At 39.0% G+C, this 17,661-nt stretch overlaps 1 protein-coding gene across 2 annotated transcripts; it reads right to left on the bottom strand.

Annotated features, from left to right (window-relative positions):
• Positions 1–1,086: 1,086 nt before the first annotated feature.
• On the bottom strand, positions 1,087–15,502 carry PCDH18 (protocadherin 18). 2 transcript variants are annotated; one of them, XM_002926608.4, is made up of 4 exons: positions 12,485–15,502; positions 11,565–11,653; positions 11,312–11,475; positions 1,087–3,728 (listed from the first exon to the last, which is right to left on the bottom strand). In XM_002926608.4, the coding sequence occupies exons 1-4, from the start codon at positions 14,969–14,971 to the stop codon at positions 3,061–3,063; spliced, it is 3,408 nt and encodes a 1,135-aa protein (XP_002926654.2). In that variant the 5' UTR covers positions 14,972–15,502; the 3' UTR covers positions 1,087–3,060. The 2 variants fall into 2 exon arrangements, with proteins under 2 accessions (XP_002926654.2, XP_011232363.2); XM_011234061.3 differs by having other exon boundaries at positions 1,088–3,728; positions 11,565–11,650; positions 12,485–15,501.
• Positions 15,503–17,661: the final 2,159 nt, after the last annotated feature.

Here is a 17,661-nt window from a genome sequence, read left to right as displayed (position 1 = left end):
AAGGCAATATCTTTTTCACCCACACAACTAATTTTTAAGTAGATTCACAATGTTTGAATTTTGATGTGCCAATAATTCAAACTCACTTTTGAATATTTTCTGACATTAGTTGGTATCAAAGCAATGAAACAAGGATTCTAAGTTGATTTTCACAAATGAGACTTCTTCAGGAACTCCAGTAAAAGTAACTTAACCATTTTTTGCCTGAATAGTTAGTTATCTATTGGCAAGTGGTACATTTGACAGATGTATGACAGAAGCAAGAATTTAAATGATTAATAAAGTCAAAAATCTCATCTACTAAATACCAAGAAAGAAAGAAATGATAAATGAATAACAATATTAATAACCTGTAAGAATTTGAAGAAACCCAATTCTAATCATCCTATAAATAAACATTTAAAAAGAAGATTAATTAAGCAACAGATTCAGTATTGAATTACATTTTTGGAAGATGATCCTATTAAAAGAAGATGATCACTGGGGTGCCTGCATGGCTCAGTTGGTTATGCATTTGACTTTGGCTCAGGTATGATCTCAGTTAGGGGTCTTGGGATCAAGCCCCTGCTCAATGAAGAATCAGCTTGTCCCTCTCCTTCTGCCCCTCCCTCTGTTCCTGCTCACTTGCTCTCTCTATATATATACATTGATGAACATTTAAAGGAACTGAATGGGGCCAATGGGATTAAGAAATCATGACTGGAGAAAAGAACCTCCTTGGTTTAAGTGCTTTTCAGCTCTTTCAGTGTGAGGGGCATGGTATCAAAGAAGAGAAAAGGTAAACTTGAGGAAAGGTTAAATTGCTATGATAGCACCAGACAGTTGAACTTTCACTGAGATTATATTATCTGTGAAAGGGACAGGAGCGAAAAGTGAAAATCTTGCACTAGTATCCCCTTTACCTGTGGATCTGGAAAGCCATAATAAGTGGAGAAGCCTGGAGAGGCAAGGAGTCTGAAAGGTGGAACATCTACTATACAGACAATACACAAAGATTTTGTTATTTAATATAATATTGTATTTTATTTACTTCACATTACTTAAACATTGATTTCCAGCTTTGCTTCCTAATTACTAGTGGTGCTTTAAATTAAGAACAGCAAAGTTATGAAAATTTGTTTCTTAATGATAATATGCACTCAAAGGAAGTGAATTTGAAAAAAAATGTTTTTAAATGTGGTTAGCATTTGTGTGTGCAATCTACTGAAAAATAAATGGAAATTTCCCTTGTAACTGCAATCCCTCCTATAAAGGAAAATGTGCCTTTCAGAAGACATAACACATCTATTTGATGGGGTGCTCATTTGAGATGTAAAATATCTGAGTTTAGCCTCTTTAGGCTATTTAACTTTCTTCATATTTCAATTGCCTGCTAGTAAACCAAGGAGGATAATATTTTCACCTCTTGGAAACATTGTAAGGCACATTTTTTTGACCCAACTTAATACAAAATGTTCTGAGAAAGAATTTTTTTTTTAATTTGAAAAATGTTCAAGCGGTTACTATTTGATTATTCTTTTTTTTTTCCCCTTACACTTCAAATGCATTTAAATTCTTTAATCTACTGGGAATATGGTAGACTTCTTTCATTCCCATTACAGGTCTCAAATTCATTCCTTTTCCATTGTGTTTTTCTTGTTTGCCAAGCCAGCTGAATGTTCCCCCTTTATCATTCAAAATTCAACACTGAATTATCCTCTCATGAAGGAAATCCTTCATGCAAAGCTTTTGAACATTAAGAATGTAAGAACAGGACTCTGATTTATGGACAGTTCTTTAGCTTTACTCTAATTTTCCTTTTATTTTCATTGACAGCAAAAGTTTCTGAAGAGTACAATCAAGATAGTGTATTCATAGAAATAACATTAATAGAAATTTGGTCATAAATGAGAACAGTCATAATAACGATCTCCTTTTCCAAGGCATTCCACACAGAGAGAAAACAGCACAATAATTAAAGAATTTGTTGTTTGTCACACAACAAGTACAACAGAATTGCAATAACAAAAGCATAATTTTATAAATGTTCTTATACTAAAAATAAAAGCAAAAATATGAGGTCATGCACTGGAGAAAAAGCTAAAAGTGAATAGTTATAGCAAAAACATTGCAAAAGATAAAAAATGTTCAAGTATTGTGAGAGGAGAGTGGAAGATTCAAATAGAACAGTTTCAGAATAAATCAGTTACATTTACTACCCTAGGAGGGACACTGACATAACGGTCTTTGTCCACTAATACTTTTTGCTGTTAGAACGCATACCGTTACCCATTTAAAGGACAGATTCCATTTCCTTGGAACATGTCTACTGTTACAAGAATGGAATGAAATTCATTCTTTACCTTGATTACAAATAGACAGTAATACTTCAGGAGAAATATTCTCAAGAACAGGCCAGTGTGACTGCCCAGAATAGTAGGACCCTGGGGGTTAGGAAGCACTGACTCTAGCCCTATTTTCATCATTGTCTGTAAAAGATACTTCCCAGCCCTAAAATGAAATTTCACCTCGTTTCATTTTTGCTGTAATTGAACTATCAGAACTAGCAGAGAACGGTAAAAATAATGATAATAATAAAATAGTTTAACATTTTTATTGATGCTTAATTTTATTTTTTAAGTATTGAAAAAAGAAACTGGATCACTTAATGAAACTAAGAATCGTATAATGCTTTAGTGGGGCTGTTCCTACAGCATAGCAATTTCTTCCCCAGCATAACTAATCTACACAGTGCCTTTACACTTTGTGGTTCACTACCATATCCTATTTGAACAGTGGCTAGTTTCTACATGATTAGGAAAGACATGTTTGTCATGGGAGTAAAAAAATAAAATTTGTCTGTTAAATTACACATAAATATAAGGTACAAATGTATTTTTAAAATACAGATTAAAATAATCACACTTGCATTGTGTACATACGAAAATACAGTATTTAATATTCAATATACACAGACACATTTATGATAAATGCAACTATTTGGCAATGCCAGTTCTTTCAGGGTTTTCTCCGTCCCCTCTTTCCATGTATATGGAAACAAAAACGCTTCGCTCAAACCTCCTAGCTCTGGCGAACATCTTGAAGCAGTTTGTTAATCTCAGCCACCAGCTCACTGGCATCCATGAGTTCGTGTTTCCCGTCATTGAGGTGGTTGAGCACATTGTCAAAATCATCTTCTTCGTAATTTTCGGGGATCTCCTCCATGGCCGGCAGCCATTTTGAAGAAGGCTGCACACTGGAGTGAGTTCCAACGGGGGGACCAGAGTTGTTGGTGGGATTTTGAAAGTGTGTACTGGCTGCCCAGGCGGCCACGCCTTGCGGGTAACCCACAGTCTTGGCTGCCAGAGGTCCCTTCCGGCGTTCCAGAGAGTTGGAGCGATCCCCCTCGCTGCACTCCGCGTAGGTGTCCAGGGAAGGGGGGAGGAGGCGCTGGAACACACTGCTCATTTCCGAGAGCAGAGAGGAGGTGCTGGCGTCCCCGGAGTCCTCATCGTTTGGAGAGTCCTTCCCAAAGGTGGAGAAACTCTTCTTCTTCTCCCCGGAATCTGCAGGCTGGGTGTCATCCTCAAGACTCTGATGGGGATGCTGCTGCTGGGGCTGCGCTGGGAATTCCTCCCCCGGAATGAACATGTTACTCCGGTAGTCGGAGGACGGCGAGGGCATCGGTGGCATCCAGCACTGGTCAGAGTGTCCCAGCACCCTGCACTCCTCCGTGCAAAGCCTCATAGCTACACCAAGGGAAACAATAGGGATTCATGGATCATGCTTAGCGTAACTCAAAACGATAGAAAAATGTAATTTCAGTTTTTAAAAAAATAGAACGAGACAGTTTTAAACCACGACCATGATACCCGTTATTTTACACATTAAATGGACTACACTTATGGATTTAATTTAAATATCAGTTTTATGGACTCCCCCCCCCCCCCCCCCCCGTTTATCAAGTAAGGAAAGGAGGTTTATGGCTCACACACTTCTCAATAATAATATTTCTGCTACTCAGGTAATGAGAAATGGATTTATAACTTATACATGAGGATGACTGACAAAGAGCAAAGGTATGGTAATGGAATCTTTGCTGAACATAAATTCTCAAAAACCCAGGGCTGTAAGGTGAAATTCATAATTTTAGAATGCCACCAGATAATTTTTGAGTAATACCTATGAGTAGCTTTCTAGATATTGAGGTCTATCTGACCAACTTTACTTTTAATGGAGGCATTGGGAATATAATAAGCTATCAGGTTATTATCCTTATTAGTCTCTCTCTAATGTATTCTGGATTATTTATTGATTTGTTACTTAAAATAGCACTGCACATTGTCCTCAACTACCAGGTATCCATAGTTAGTCTGTTAAGAAGTCTTCTTTTAAAAGTTTGAAATTCAAATAGATGGACAAGTCATCAAAAGCTGAGGGATTTAACAAATCCATTGGTTATCTCTTCCAGTTGTTATAATGCCCTCCTGGAATGTGAGTGGCCACACTCATAGAAAATAATAGATGATATTAGCAAAGCAGAAAATAAAAAGGAGAACGATTTCTAAATTTGCCAAATACAATAACTAAACTACATAACAATGAAGGAATATAAAAATGTAAAATGTACTCCACAAACCATCTATCTCAGTGACAGTTAGGTCTCTTCGGTATCATGATTTTATTTTTAGAGCAAGTGACAGGATGCAGAAAATGAAAAGTAATTATCTTATATTTGAATGAAAACTAGATTGATATCAACCATACCTATCTATTCAGAGCTAATTCTCTAGATCTGGCCACTTAGGAAAGATTTCTCTTCTTCCCAAATTACTGTGAAAAAACATGATTTTTTTTTTTAAGATTTTATTTATTTTTTTGACAGAGAGAGAGACAGCCAGCGAGAGAGGGAACACAAGCAGGGGGGAGTGGGAGAGGAAGAAGCAGGCTCCCAGCGGAGGAGCCCGATGCGGGGCTCGAACCCAGAATGCCGGGATCACGCCCTGAGCTGAAGGCAGATGCCTAACGACTGAGCCACCCAGGTGACCCCAAAAAAGATGATTCTTGAACAATGTTAAATCTTTCATCAGGGAATGCCAGTATTCTATTGTGTTTATTGCTGTATCCCCAGCACCAGGTAATGTGTCTGAATAGAATAAGCATTCACGATATATTTTCTAATCATCAGGGGAATGTAAATCAAAACCACAAGGAGATATCACTTCAATCTGTCAGGATGTCTGTTATAAAAAGAAAAATAACATATTGGCAAAGATGTAATGAAATTAGAATACTTGTTGCTGAGAACACAAAATGGTGCAGCCACTATGGAAAACAATACAGAAGTTCCTCAAAAAACTAAAACTATAACTACCATATTACCCAGCAATCCCACTTCTGGGTATTTATCTAAAAGAATTGAAATCAGGATCTCAAAGAAATATAGCTCTCCCCTGTTCACTGCAGCACTATTCACAATAGCCAGATGTGACAACAACCTGAATGCCCACCAACAGATGAATGGCTACAGAAAATGTAGTATATGCATACAATGGAAGATTATTTAGCCTTAAAATAGGAAGAAAAGTCTACATTATGTGACAACATGGATGAATCTTGAGGACATTATACTTAGTGAAATAAGCTGGTCACAGGACATATACTGCATGATTCTATGTATATAAGGTATCTAAAGTGAACAAACTCATAGAATCCAAGAGTGGAATGGCGGTTGCTAAAAGGGTGTGTGGAGGAGAGGGGTTGGGGAAATGGGCCACTGCTAGTCAATGGGCATCAAGTTTTGGTTAAGCAAGATAAATAAGTTCTGGAGATCTGCTATACAACATTGTACGTATAGTTACCAATACTGTATTGTACAATTAAAAATTTGTTGAGGGTAGATCTCATGTTAGGTGTCCTTATGGAATAAAATAAAATGTTAAAAAAGATTTATGCACAAAAAAAGGAAAGTGAAGAGTAAATGTTGCCTCTCAGAAAAAGAGAAATGGGCACCTAGGTGGCTGAGTCTGTTAAGTGTCTAACTCTTGATTTTAGTTCAGGTCATGATCTCAGGGTTGTGAGATCAAGCCCTGTGTCAGGCTCCATGTCCAACTTAAGATTCTCTCTTTCTCTCTCTGTTTCTCCCTCTAACCCCACCTTCCCTCCCTCTCCTAAAAAAAAAAAAAAGAAGAAGAAATGGAGGACTTTGTTGAAAGGAGCGGAAGTCACTGCCCTTCATCACTTCAACTTCAGAGATAGTTCTGTTTTATACCTCATCAACTCTGGACCTCGGTTCTTAATAGAGAAAGGGTTAATCCGAGAGAACAAAAATGACAGCAAGTGTACTGGGTGAGAACAAAAGTCTGATCGGCAGGAAAGCTAAAAACACAAAGAAAGTAGGGAAAATGCAGAGATAGCGTGAGTGCCAACTGTGGGTAAGACAAAGGGCAAATTCTAAGAATCCTTGTGTACTTTTGCTGTGAAGAAAGGCTAAGTTTAAATAAGGATGGATGATTTAAGAATAAAACCATGTTTAGATGTACTGACTTCATGCGTTATTACTGTTTGGAAATATTTTCCAACTATTGCTCATCGTTTAATGTGGACGAAACCAAAAGGAGTCAAAAGTAACTAGAATGCCTTAATAGCAGTGAGATTTTCTCAGCAGTGAAATAATTCTCAAAGTGGTAATGAAGTTTTTTCCCTAATTCCCTGGGTCTCTGAAAATTGAGAAGAGATCTATCTTGTCTTACACACATCCTGTTAGAAGGAAGGGAAACAGATCTGATGACACCTTTCATTTCTTTCCTGGCCTTTAACTCTGTGGGAAGGACTTAATTGTTTGATTGTTTGATTGGCTTTGTTTTCTTTTAATATTTAATGACGGGGGTAAGGAAAAATGACATAGGCTTCTAAGAATCCTGCATATGCTCAATTTTCTAAAGACCTGAATATAATGAACACATAACCAAAAATACAATCTGGATGACTAAAATGATAGTTCATGTTCAAAAGTAATTTGGTTACAGGGATTTTTAAAACAGGGAATGCTATTTTTCAACTTTGCAGTAAATAAGTGGAGCTTTAATTATAAAATAATAAATTAACATACAATTTTTCAAACTCATAAAGTAGGAAACATTGATGAAGAAAAGCTAATGGAGAGAAGGTTGGGAAAAATCATAGAGATGGGAGGGGGCAGTGGCACAAAATAGGGCATTTCAGTTTCATTGATATTGTCAACCTTTTCCCTGGAGACTCAACTATTTAAAAACATTCTCAGTGTACACATAATTCAGTGCCACAGAGGTTCCATACCACAGCCAATAAGTTAGAACTTACTGGCAAGTGGTGCATGTGGCTAATCTTTCTGTCTCTTCTTGAAGGTGGCCAGGTGGTTCAATTTCCTCTGGGAAGGGGAGGATGTGAGGAAGCAGAGAACTCCTCTTTCCCACATGACTATCAATTCTGTGACTGTACTATACCTTGTAGGTAGCACCTAACAACAGAAGAAGAAGTAAAAAACCTGGGCCTAATGTCTATCAAGCCATTAGTTACTGAGTAACCAATCGGTTATGTCTTCAGGGCCTGCCATGTGCAAAGTGATATGATAGCTCCCTGTTCGCAAATGGTTTCCGATCCAGTTCTGAGTCCAGTGTAACAAATGAAGCCCTAAACGCCCAGTTAAAATGCCAACCTATATGATGCTGAGGGCATGTCAAGAAAGGGAAAAAAAAAGAGGGAACGTGGAGGCTGCAGTAGTTAAAGGAAGAGAAACCTGAAACGAATTTTGAGAGAAGAAAAGGACTCAGACACAGTGAAAAGAAGCCAGTTTTTTTCCGGAAGAAAGGCAACATGAGCAAAAGACTGATGTGTTATGTGAAGCGATGGCTCTGCCTATTAAAAAAGATACCAAAAAAAAAAAAAAAGCCAAAATGGAGAGTTAATAAGCTAGGAGTAGACTTTATTGGCCTTGGAATGCCAAGAGAAGTAGTTTTATTAGGTGTTGCTGGGCAACAAAAGTCAATTACTGACTTTGAACCCAAAAAAAGGTAAATTAAAATGTTCTGCAAAAGTTGTTCAAGCTGCATAAAAGAAATATTTGACAAAGAGAGGAGGTGCTAGAGAGAGAGTATCAGCTTGTGTGCTGGTACAGTAAACCAGCCACGGAAGAAAAGGCTAGAACTGGGATACCAGCCATGACAATGGACAGAACATGGAATTAAAGAGAAATGTTTGAGTTAAGTAATCACAGATGGTAGATTAATGAAAAGTGGAATGAGCCCAGTAAAGAAGAAGAAACAAAATCAAGAGCCTTTGTAAATCATTCTGGTGCAGCTGATAGATTGGGAAAATGGAAATTTTGCAGGAATATGTGTAGCACTGTAGTTCAAAGTTGAATGAGTAAGGATGAAAGTACGTTGACAAACATGAGCTAACAGACAAAAATGCTTGCTGATTTTACTGTTCAGAATGCAGGATATTTCTGTGGGAATTAATAGAATGAATGACCAGAAATGACCTTGTTGGCAGGCAATGCAACATAGCATAATCTATATTTGACCACAGTTTAGTGCAGAAAAATAGTTGGAATAAGATGCTTAAGTCCTAAAAATATACATGCTTTTGAAGACTGTACTGATTCTGTTAATGGCATTCAGATGTGGACTTGCATTTTTTTTTCTACTTGGGCTATTTCCTGGGAATATAAGTTTACGAAGCACAAGTTTTATACCCTAATGTGCTGGCAGAAGCTGCCAGAATGAATAATAAACCAGAAAATGGTTGAAGTATCATCAGAATGATGGTCATAATTAAAGGATGGTTATCTCTGTATAGATACTCAATGTGCACATTTCTTTCCATAGTTGCCAGACATGAATAAAGCTTAAAATACTTTATAAATCACTGGTGAGATCTCGGTGCTCTGTGCCACCAGAATGCTTTCCCCACATGGAGGCGAGTAGCCAGTGAGAAAGAAATGTGTCTATTGTAAAACAACACCATATACCAGCAATACAGCTCTCCTGCTATGCACCCAGATTAAGTATGATTCTGCACATACAGAGTTTTTTAAAGGACTGTGTATATATTAAGTGGTGTTACTACTGACAATATAAAAGTGAACCTCTAGCTTTGAAAAGAAACGTTAACTTATAAGGAGCCTAAAGCCACTCACTAAATAAGACTCACTATACCCTAGACTTTACCCATTGTTTCCTCAATGGTTTTATTAACATTGATTTTTATCTTATTTTTTTAATGCAAGCATTAGATAACTCTCCTGCCATGAACATATCTGGTGTTAGAAGCTCTGAAAGAGTGAAAGAGAAGTCTTGCCTTTTTCTAAAACAGATTAGCTGTTACAATTGCACAATTTCAGAATTAAAAAGGATTTTAGGCATCATTGAGGCTCCCAAATGGAAAGGTTATCTAAGTAGGGAAAGTTATTTTCCTTTTAACTCTGCCAATATATCAAAATTTCAATGAACAGACTTCATACACTTTAATAACTTACATAATACTGATGTTATGCCCATTATACTACTTTTCTGTTTTATGAAATAATGTAGGTTAGGAAATCACATTATTCAAAATTGGGGGTCAATATTCAACATTAGAGTTCCATCAGGATCATTGAATCACAGAAATTCAGCCAGACGATTCTTTCATTTCATTGGTAAAAATAATAAAAGTGATTCTCTTTGAGCAAGTTTCTGAGGCTGTATATATCCCACTAGATTTTCAGAGGCTTATTTTCTTCCTTTAAATAGGGAGTCTATGAATAAAACAAAGAAACAAAGACACTACTGTGCAAATATTGGTTCTCGTATACACCGTTGCCCTCAATGCTACTAGAAGCCCTTTCCAGACAATCACCCTGCCGGAGATGCGTATCTAGATGTGTACCTAGTACTGTAATATCATAATAAAATAGGCAGCATTCCATCATTTCATAGACAGTAGTGAGACTTAAGAATATAAGAACAAATACATCACTGAACCTTTTTTTTAAACTGTTGCTTCATATTACTCTTACTAAGTTAGTGTTTAAGAGTGTGGGGATTGGTTCAAATCCCTCCTCTACCATGTACAAACTGCCTGATTTGGGACACATTTTTTAACCTTTATAAGCTTCAGTTTTCAAACCTAAACAAACAAACAAAAAAACACCACAAAAAACAAGAACACTACTCTTGCCACCACCCCACTACTAATTCCTGTGTCTGTCGAAGTGTTAGGAGACAGAACGCAGGTCCCAAAGTCCTCATGGGGCCTGGGTAAGTGCTGCAACATAATGGTTACTGCGGGTGGCAACTGCTGCCACTACCACTAGAACTTTCTATGCCGTGCTTTCACCTGCATTTCCGTGGCTTCTGAAGCTCACTCATGACTATTTCCTAAACTCTCTTACTTCTCTGTTTAGAAAATGGATGTTTGATGGAACTCAGACTGGTCATAGTTTTGCTCCACCTTCCTTTCATTTATCAAATGGCAGTCATTTGATCAACATTCCCTGGGATTTAGAAACAGTAAGTAGCCAAAGCAACATTTCTGTGTTCCTAAGATTGATTTACCATCACAGTCTCTAGTAACAGGATTGCTACAATGACGTAGTCAGGATTTACCCAGTTGGTTCAGAGAGTTTCTACTGAACAACTGGAGAGGAGGGACTCTAAGGAAGATGTGGCTCATAACTTACTAGGATCTCCTCCAGCTAGCTACGTACTTATAAATTCCCCTCTTAAACTCCTGTTCCCCTTCCACTACGGTGCAGATAGAAAATGAAAGGTGGCAAAAATATTCTGTGCTTACCACCTACAAAGATGCATTCTTTGTCCTATTTTTGGTGATAGAAGTGGACCATTTCCTAGTGTATTTTAATCTCTGATTCTGTGAGTTGGTTCCCATCACAGGAAATTTGTGTCCTCCAAATTATAGTCTAGTTCACCACTAGGCACCAAAACAGGCTGTTTGAATAACAACAACCACCCAGTAATTTTATAAAGAGTTGCTCAAGAGTGTCCTGTGGCAGTCCTGGACGGGGCAGGAAGAGGAAAGAAGGGGTGTGGTTTTCTATCCTCCTCTCCCCACTCCTTCCTTCTTGTCTTGATAGGCTCTCTTGCTTACTCCTTCTCTACCAACTGCTTCATAAGAATTTTAAGAAAATGATTCTGAAGTGTGCCAGGTCATGTTCATTGCTAAGAGTGTACAGATGACAGACACTTCAGTGCAAAGGACAAAGAAAAATACAAGCATGGGAAAAACAGTTCACTTCATTGGTGTAGCAGATCTGAAACTAAGGATTTGTCATCTGTCACTACCTTCTTACCTGCTGGAATTCTTCCATCTGTAAGAAACAGGTCACTGAATCCTTCACCCAGCAGCCTATCTATTGGTGAATCTCGCCCCAAATCATAATCACTGTCTCCTGCTTCACTGTCACCACGGCCACTGTCTTTCAAGCTAAATTTGTCCATGTCTTGGAGGGCATATCTAGAAGGATGAATCAGAGAAAGGAAGGTTTTTACACTTCAGCATTCATGTTAGTGGGACTCAATAGGGAACAGGAGGAGAATTCATACCTATAGCTCCTGGAATATTTGTTTCCTCGAAAACTTGGCCTTGGCTGATATTGTCCCTGGTGAAGCATTGAAAGAAGCTGGGAGACCTGCTGGAAACCAAATAGACAGAACTGATTTCTGGAAACAAGCCCCCAAATACTCACAAGCTTGAAGCAAGGAAAAGCAGTTGCTCACTATTTCATCCTAATGAATTGAACATGTTATCTCTGTTTTAAAGATTTACACACGCTGGAATGTGGCCGACTACCCAGGCAGCCACCACACATAACTGCATACATCCCAGAGAGATTTGAATGATCTCATACACTGACTTTTTCTTTTGGAAAGAGAACTCCTTGATAAATAACAGATTGATTTCCTTTATTTTTCAGCTCAGATGAAAGTGATCAGTGATAAAAATATGTGAAAAAATGTTGTAAAATACAACATTCGAACACATGCAGCTAAAATAATGTCAGAAAAATTTCAAAAGTTACACAAATGTGGCATGCATTCAGATGGCATTCTGGAGGCCTCAGTTTTGTGGGGTTTTTTGTTGTTGTTGTTTGGTTTGGTTTGGTTTTGGGGGGGGTTAGTAGAAACCACAACCATGAGAATAAGGCAAGTCCTTTTATTTTTGGCTTCCAGTATCTTAATCTGGGAAGCAAGGGTTTGCTAATTAGATACTCATTTGGGAGCTTCACATTTATTTTTCAATATTATACATAATACATGTAAGCAAATTCTTTAAGAAAAACAAAACAGTCAGCTAAAGTATGTATACTTGCTACATACACTTAATGCAACTTGTATCCTGTTTAATTTGAATATTGTTACTATTGTTTACTTCCTAATGGAAATATTTAAGAACTAGCACATACACAACTTCTGAACACTAACAGCTGACTTGATCAGTGAATTGGTGCAGGGTATGATCTTACCTCAACAGCAGGAGTGGCATGGGTGAGTTCTAGTGAGAAATTCTCTGGCACGTGGTTGGATGAGATTGTCACCAAACTGTTGAGGGACTGGTGACTGTGGTGACTCTGCCGGCTGCCCATCTGCCCTCTTTCCAAGGTCGGAGATGAAGATGGAGATGATCTGTGATGAGATCTGATGGGCAGAGTGCCATTCATGGTCGGCACCAGTGTAATGTCCCCTTTGTGAATCTGCCTGGATGGCCTTTTTGGGTGGTGCTGGTAAGTGGATTCGGCTACCCTGCAGTTGTAGGATCTAGTGTCCTTCTTTTCTCGGTTACACCTAGTTGCAAACAGCACCATAATAACCAACAACACCGCACAAATTGCTCCTAAGGAAATAATTATAATCATGGAGACATCCAAAGATGCCTGGCTTACTGAGGTCATTGCTGTACTCGTCACTGACTCTGCATATTCAAAGATCATACACTTCAGAAGGACTTTGGTATGTAGCTGAGGATTGCCTTTGTCCTGGATGATAACTGAGAGCTCCCACTCTGTGTAGGAAACAGATTCCATGCTCACGTTGGTATGGATGTCACATGACCGTGGGTCAATTAAAAAGACATTCTCCTCATTACCTGCTATGATGGAGCAACTGAGTTCAGCGTTCACACCAGAGTCTCTGTCAATGGCCCGTATTCTTGTGACATGGAAGCCACTCTCAGCCCCTTTGGGTATGGAGATTTCGGCAGTGTTATTGCGCAGTACAGGCCCTATAACCACAGGGACGTTGTCATTTTCATCAATGATGGTGAGCACAACTGTGGTATTGCTTGCTAGCTGCTTGGGACTTCCTCCATCTCTTGCTTCAACCACAAAAGTGATCTGACTCACTTCCTCATGATCAAAGATTCTGAGGGCATAGATGGCTCCGTTAGATGGGTCAATGGTTACATATGTAGTTATGGAACTTCCCAGGATAAAACTCTCCAAAATGGTATATGTAACCTGGCCGTTTTCTCCAAGATCAGGATCTGTGGCTGTAACAGTGGTGATATACGCCCCTGGCGAGTTATTCTCGGAGATTGCAAATTCATATCGACTTCTCTGGAAGTGGGGTGGATTGTCATTTATATCATTGATCTGAACAGTAAAATGTTTCACTGTAGAAAGACCGGGTGTCCCTTTGTCCTCAGCGATTACGGTCAAACTGTATTCAGATCTCTTTTCTCTATCCAGTGTGGCATTTGTCAAGATTAAATAATTGTTTTCATAAGTCTTCTGAAGTTTAAAGTGACCGTGTCCATGAAGCTTACAAACTATTTCTCCATTCAGCCCAGAATCCTTGTCCTGAACCCTGACCAAAGCAACAAATGTGTCAATAGGATCCCCTTCAAAGATATAAGATATTTCTTCTTTTCCAGGGGACATGAGGTTTATGTTAATTTCAGGCTTATTGTCATTAACATCCACAACCTTGATTATAATTTTGCAGTGAGCTGGGATTGAATTTGGACCCAAATCTTGAGCCTGAACATCAATCTCATAGGATTTGGTGATTTCATAATCCACTTGTTTGAAAAGAGTCAAATGTCCTCTTTCTGAATCGATTTTAAAAGTCTCTATAATTTTGGGAGACACATGACTGCTGAAGGAATATACAATTTTCCCATTAGCGCCCTCATCTGGATCAGTGGCATTCAGATCAAGGAGCAAAGTGCCAACGGGGGAGTTTTCTAAGAGTTGTATTATATAAGACTGCTGCTCAAAAGCAGGGCTGTTGTCATTGGAGTCGGAAATGCTTATTTTTAGTATGGATGAGCCAGACCTCTGAGGCACCCCCATGTCTGAGGCAGTGAGCTGAAGCTCATAGCTTGACTTCAGCTCCCGATCCAGCTCTCTGACCACTATGAGTTCTGCATACTTGGCTCCATCAGTCCTGGTCCGAACCTCAATATTAAAAAAATCATTGGCAGAGAGGGAGTATGTGTGGAGGGAATTTTCCCCAACATCTGGATCAAAGGCACTGTCCAGGGGGATGCGAGTCCCAACCGCTGCACTCTCAGATATCTCAATAGGTATGACAGATCTTGAAAACTGGGGAGAATTGTCATTAATATCCAGCACTTCGACTTCAATATGGAACAGCTGCAGATGCTCAGTGGGGAGAGTGATCACATCAAACTCTATGGAACAGTTCAAGTTTTTCTGGCATAGTTGTTCACGGTCGATTTTAGCCCCTATGCTGATTTCTCCATTATCCTCATTTACGACAAGGAGGGGAGAATTTCCCCTTTGCATGGCTCGAAAACGAACAGTGGAAGGATTAGGCAGCTTAACTAAAACATCAGCCACATCCTCTGATAGTCTTGCAATGACTGATCCAACCCTCTGCTCCTCATAAATCCTGTATTTCAAATTCTTGCCCAGCACATCGCAGCTGAAAGATACCATCAGGAGTGCAAAAACAAATCTAAAGTGCATTTTAGCATTCATTTGGCACATCGGTCAGTTTCGGAGATTCCTCACACAAACCAAGTTAAAACAGCAAAGCAAATCCCAAACTTCCTTTGGCAACTTACAGCTAAGCTACATTTGGTACTTGAAACTTGAAAGCGTCTCTTAATAACACAGAACAGCAATTAACAGCTCGCAAACTTTTGTTTTATACACACCGTGTCACGACTTCCAGATACGAACGGCATGGAGTCCGATCCTTGCATTTGTTTGGCTGTTTGTCCTCTCTGCAGGCAGAAGAGTGTCACCTCCGCGTTTCCCCCCTTGTGCAGTCGGAATCCATCTATTACAGGGTGCCGGCAGAGTCTGCAGTGAATCTTTCTCGAGCGATTCTTTCTTCCTTTCTCTGGTCGGCTGCAGACTAAACACCCGTGATTGCTGACTCCAGTCTAAAATCTGTACAACTTCACTTCAACTCAGACAAAGCTCTCTTGCCCGGCGTGTGTTGAATCGCGTCCAGCCAATCAGCGGACTTCCAAATCAAAAGCTGATGGAGTCCCCAAAGCGAGGGCGGTCGAGAGTGGAGGGTGGAGAGGGAGAGAGACCAGCTAGGAGGAAGGCGGGGGTTGGGGGCGCGGCGGGGAGAGCGGGGAGGAGGGGCTGGTGGGGGCTGGGGGNGGAGGGGGGCTGGGGGGGGCTGGGGGAGGAGGATGGGAGCCGCTCCTACACTGCTCCTCCCTTCCTCCTCCCTCCTCCCCCTCCTCCTTTGAATCTACTGCATTCACTTTCTCTGAGCGTGCCACGACAAAAGGGAGACAAATTACAGAAGAAAAACTTTAAATCAACTTCTGGTCGCCTTTATTTATATGGCATTTTAAATTGTTCTTGTTTTCTTAATTGCCCTTTCTTCTTCCACAAACATGTAATCATCTTGCTTTTCATAGTCTTTAAGTACTGGTTTAACTTAAAATACCTCTAAGTGCATTTTGTTGGTGAAGGAATTTAATAAAATTTGAAAACTTGCTTCTAATTATGCGTCTCAGACCGCCTTTTCCCCCTCCCCCTCCGTAAATACTTGGGTCTTTCTCCTGTGAGCACAAGCAGATTTTCTTGGGGCTCTGTTTGAAAGAACAGAACAAGTAAGGAGGTTTCATTTTCTGTTTTTCTTTCATCTTTATTCTTTGAAGATAAGAAAAGGGCTATTTTCCACTCTTGATTTCTCCTAATTAGCAAGATTTAAAGGAGCACCTTAGGATTTGAAACTACCACTGTAGTTCTACCCTATAGCACTTCTTTCTTTGAGTTGGGGCAAAACTGGCTATGATATTTCTTTGTCTTGTACTTCAAAAAATACTATTTACCTTGAGTAAAAGGCATTTCATGCTTTAGCGTGCCATTTTCTACCAAAAGGTATTATCTATACATGGTGAGTCTTCACAATGAATACTGGGGGGACATGGACTCAATAGTTTACAAGTCAAATTTTTATAATATATGTATTATTTATGAAAGCACTTTTCAGATATGTATTTTAAGAACCCAAAGCTTGTTTACATTGAAGAATAAAATGCCTGAGCTGAAAATTGCATTTTGTGTGCATCAAAATGCTAGGAAATATCATGGGAGGCTTGTGCTCTATCCAGGTCACAGAAACTGATACGGTATTCTTATTTGAAAATATGATTATTTATGATGTTCTTACTGCTCTGCAATTTCTTTTAAGTTTATCATCATGGCTCTATTGCTGCTTTTTTTTTTTTTTGTACCTCTTGCATTATTCCTCAGCTGTCTTCACCCACTTGCAGATTTGCTGTTTCACATAATCTCACTGTCACTTTTTTCCATTTATTTTCTCCCACTCTTTATTTTGCCCCCCAGAAACATATAAAAAAGCTAATTTTCTGATTTTTCCACTTTGCTTACTCTCAGCAGAGCTCAGCTAAAGTCACTAAGAAGGTTCCTTCCAAGAAAGAAAGCAGAGGAGTCTCAGCGTGAACTCTCCTTCTTTTTCGGCATTCAAAAGCATTTTATAAGCCATTGTCTTTTTCCCCCTCCAGAAACCAGCGCTGTGTGGCAAATTGTGCAGAATAGAAATGCCTATAATGAATGTATTTAGCAGTGGGTCACGCTGATGAACATTCCCCCATGAATAATACTGTTTTACAAGGTTGTAGCCCTTTCAAATTGCTGATCCCCAAACCCTATAGGCAAACTAGGGAAACTACCACAAGCAACTGGGACTTTAGAAATCCATAGCCATCTGGCCTAGATCTCTAACAATCTGAGCCAATAATTATATGAACTCAGGCTTTAGGGAACCCCTTGGTAAACACCAAAAGAGCAAGGGAAGGAATCAGTGACTATTCAAAGTTGGGGTGAGAATTCAAAGGTAATCTAATTCCATGAGTTCTAGGAGAGTCTTCCTTGTGGATTTGATAAGTCTACCCCCAAAATCTCTAAGAGCAATGACCTTGATTACCTTAACGTAGAGGGCATTTTTTCCTAATGCTTAAAAAGTAAAAATAAATTTTAAAATCTTTCCTTTATTTCTGACAATGAGTTTGAACAGACTCAGTCATTGCCAAAATAGCTTCAGACTACCTTACTGAAATATTTAGAATAGGCTGTAAATTAACATATAAAGAATGTGTTTCTATGAATAAGTCTTTAAATAATTTGGAATTCTTTCATGGAGAATGGCTTGTTTTCACTTGCGATATCATCTTTTTTTTTTTTTT

Source organism: Ailuropoda melanoleuca, chromosome 5 (genome assembly GCF_002007445.2).
Source record: "Ailuropoda melanoleuca isolate Jingjing chromosome 5, ASM200744v2, whole genome shotgun sequence".
Taxonomy (NCBI): Eukaryota; Metazoa; Chordata; class Mammalia; order Carnivora; family Ursidae; genus Ailuropoda; species Ailuropoda melanoleuca.
Note: the sequence above shows the minus strand (reverse complement) of the source record. Positions and strands in the feature narration are given on the sequence as shown.

Excerpts from the sequence above, each read along its gene's own strand:
- PCDH18 (XM_002926608.4), bottom strand. The coding sequence starts at position 14,971 with ATGTGCCAAATGAATGCTAAAATGCACTTTAGATTTGTTTTTGCACTC. Across the intron at positions 11,476-11,564 it reads AAATATTCCAGGAGCTATAG|ATATGCCCTCCAAGACATGG; the intron begins GTATGAATTCTC and ends TCATCCTTCTAG. Across the intron at positions 3,729-11,311 it reads AGATGGAAGAATTCCAGCAG|CTATGAGGCTTTGCACGGAG; the intron begins GTAAGAAGGTAG and ends CCCTTGGTGTAG.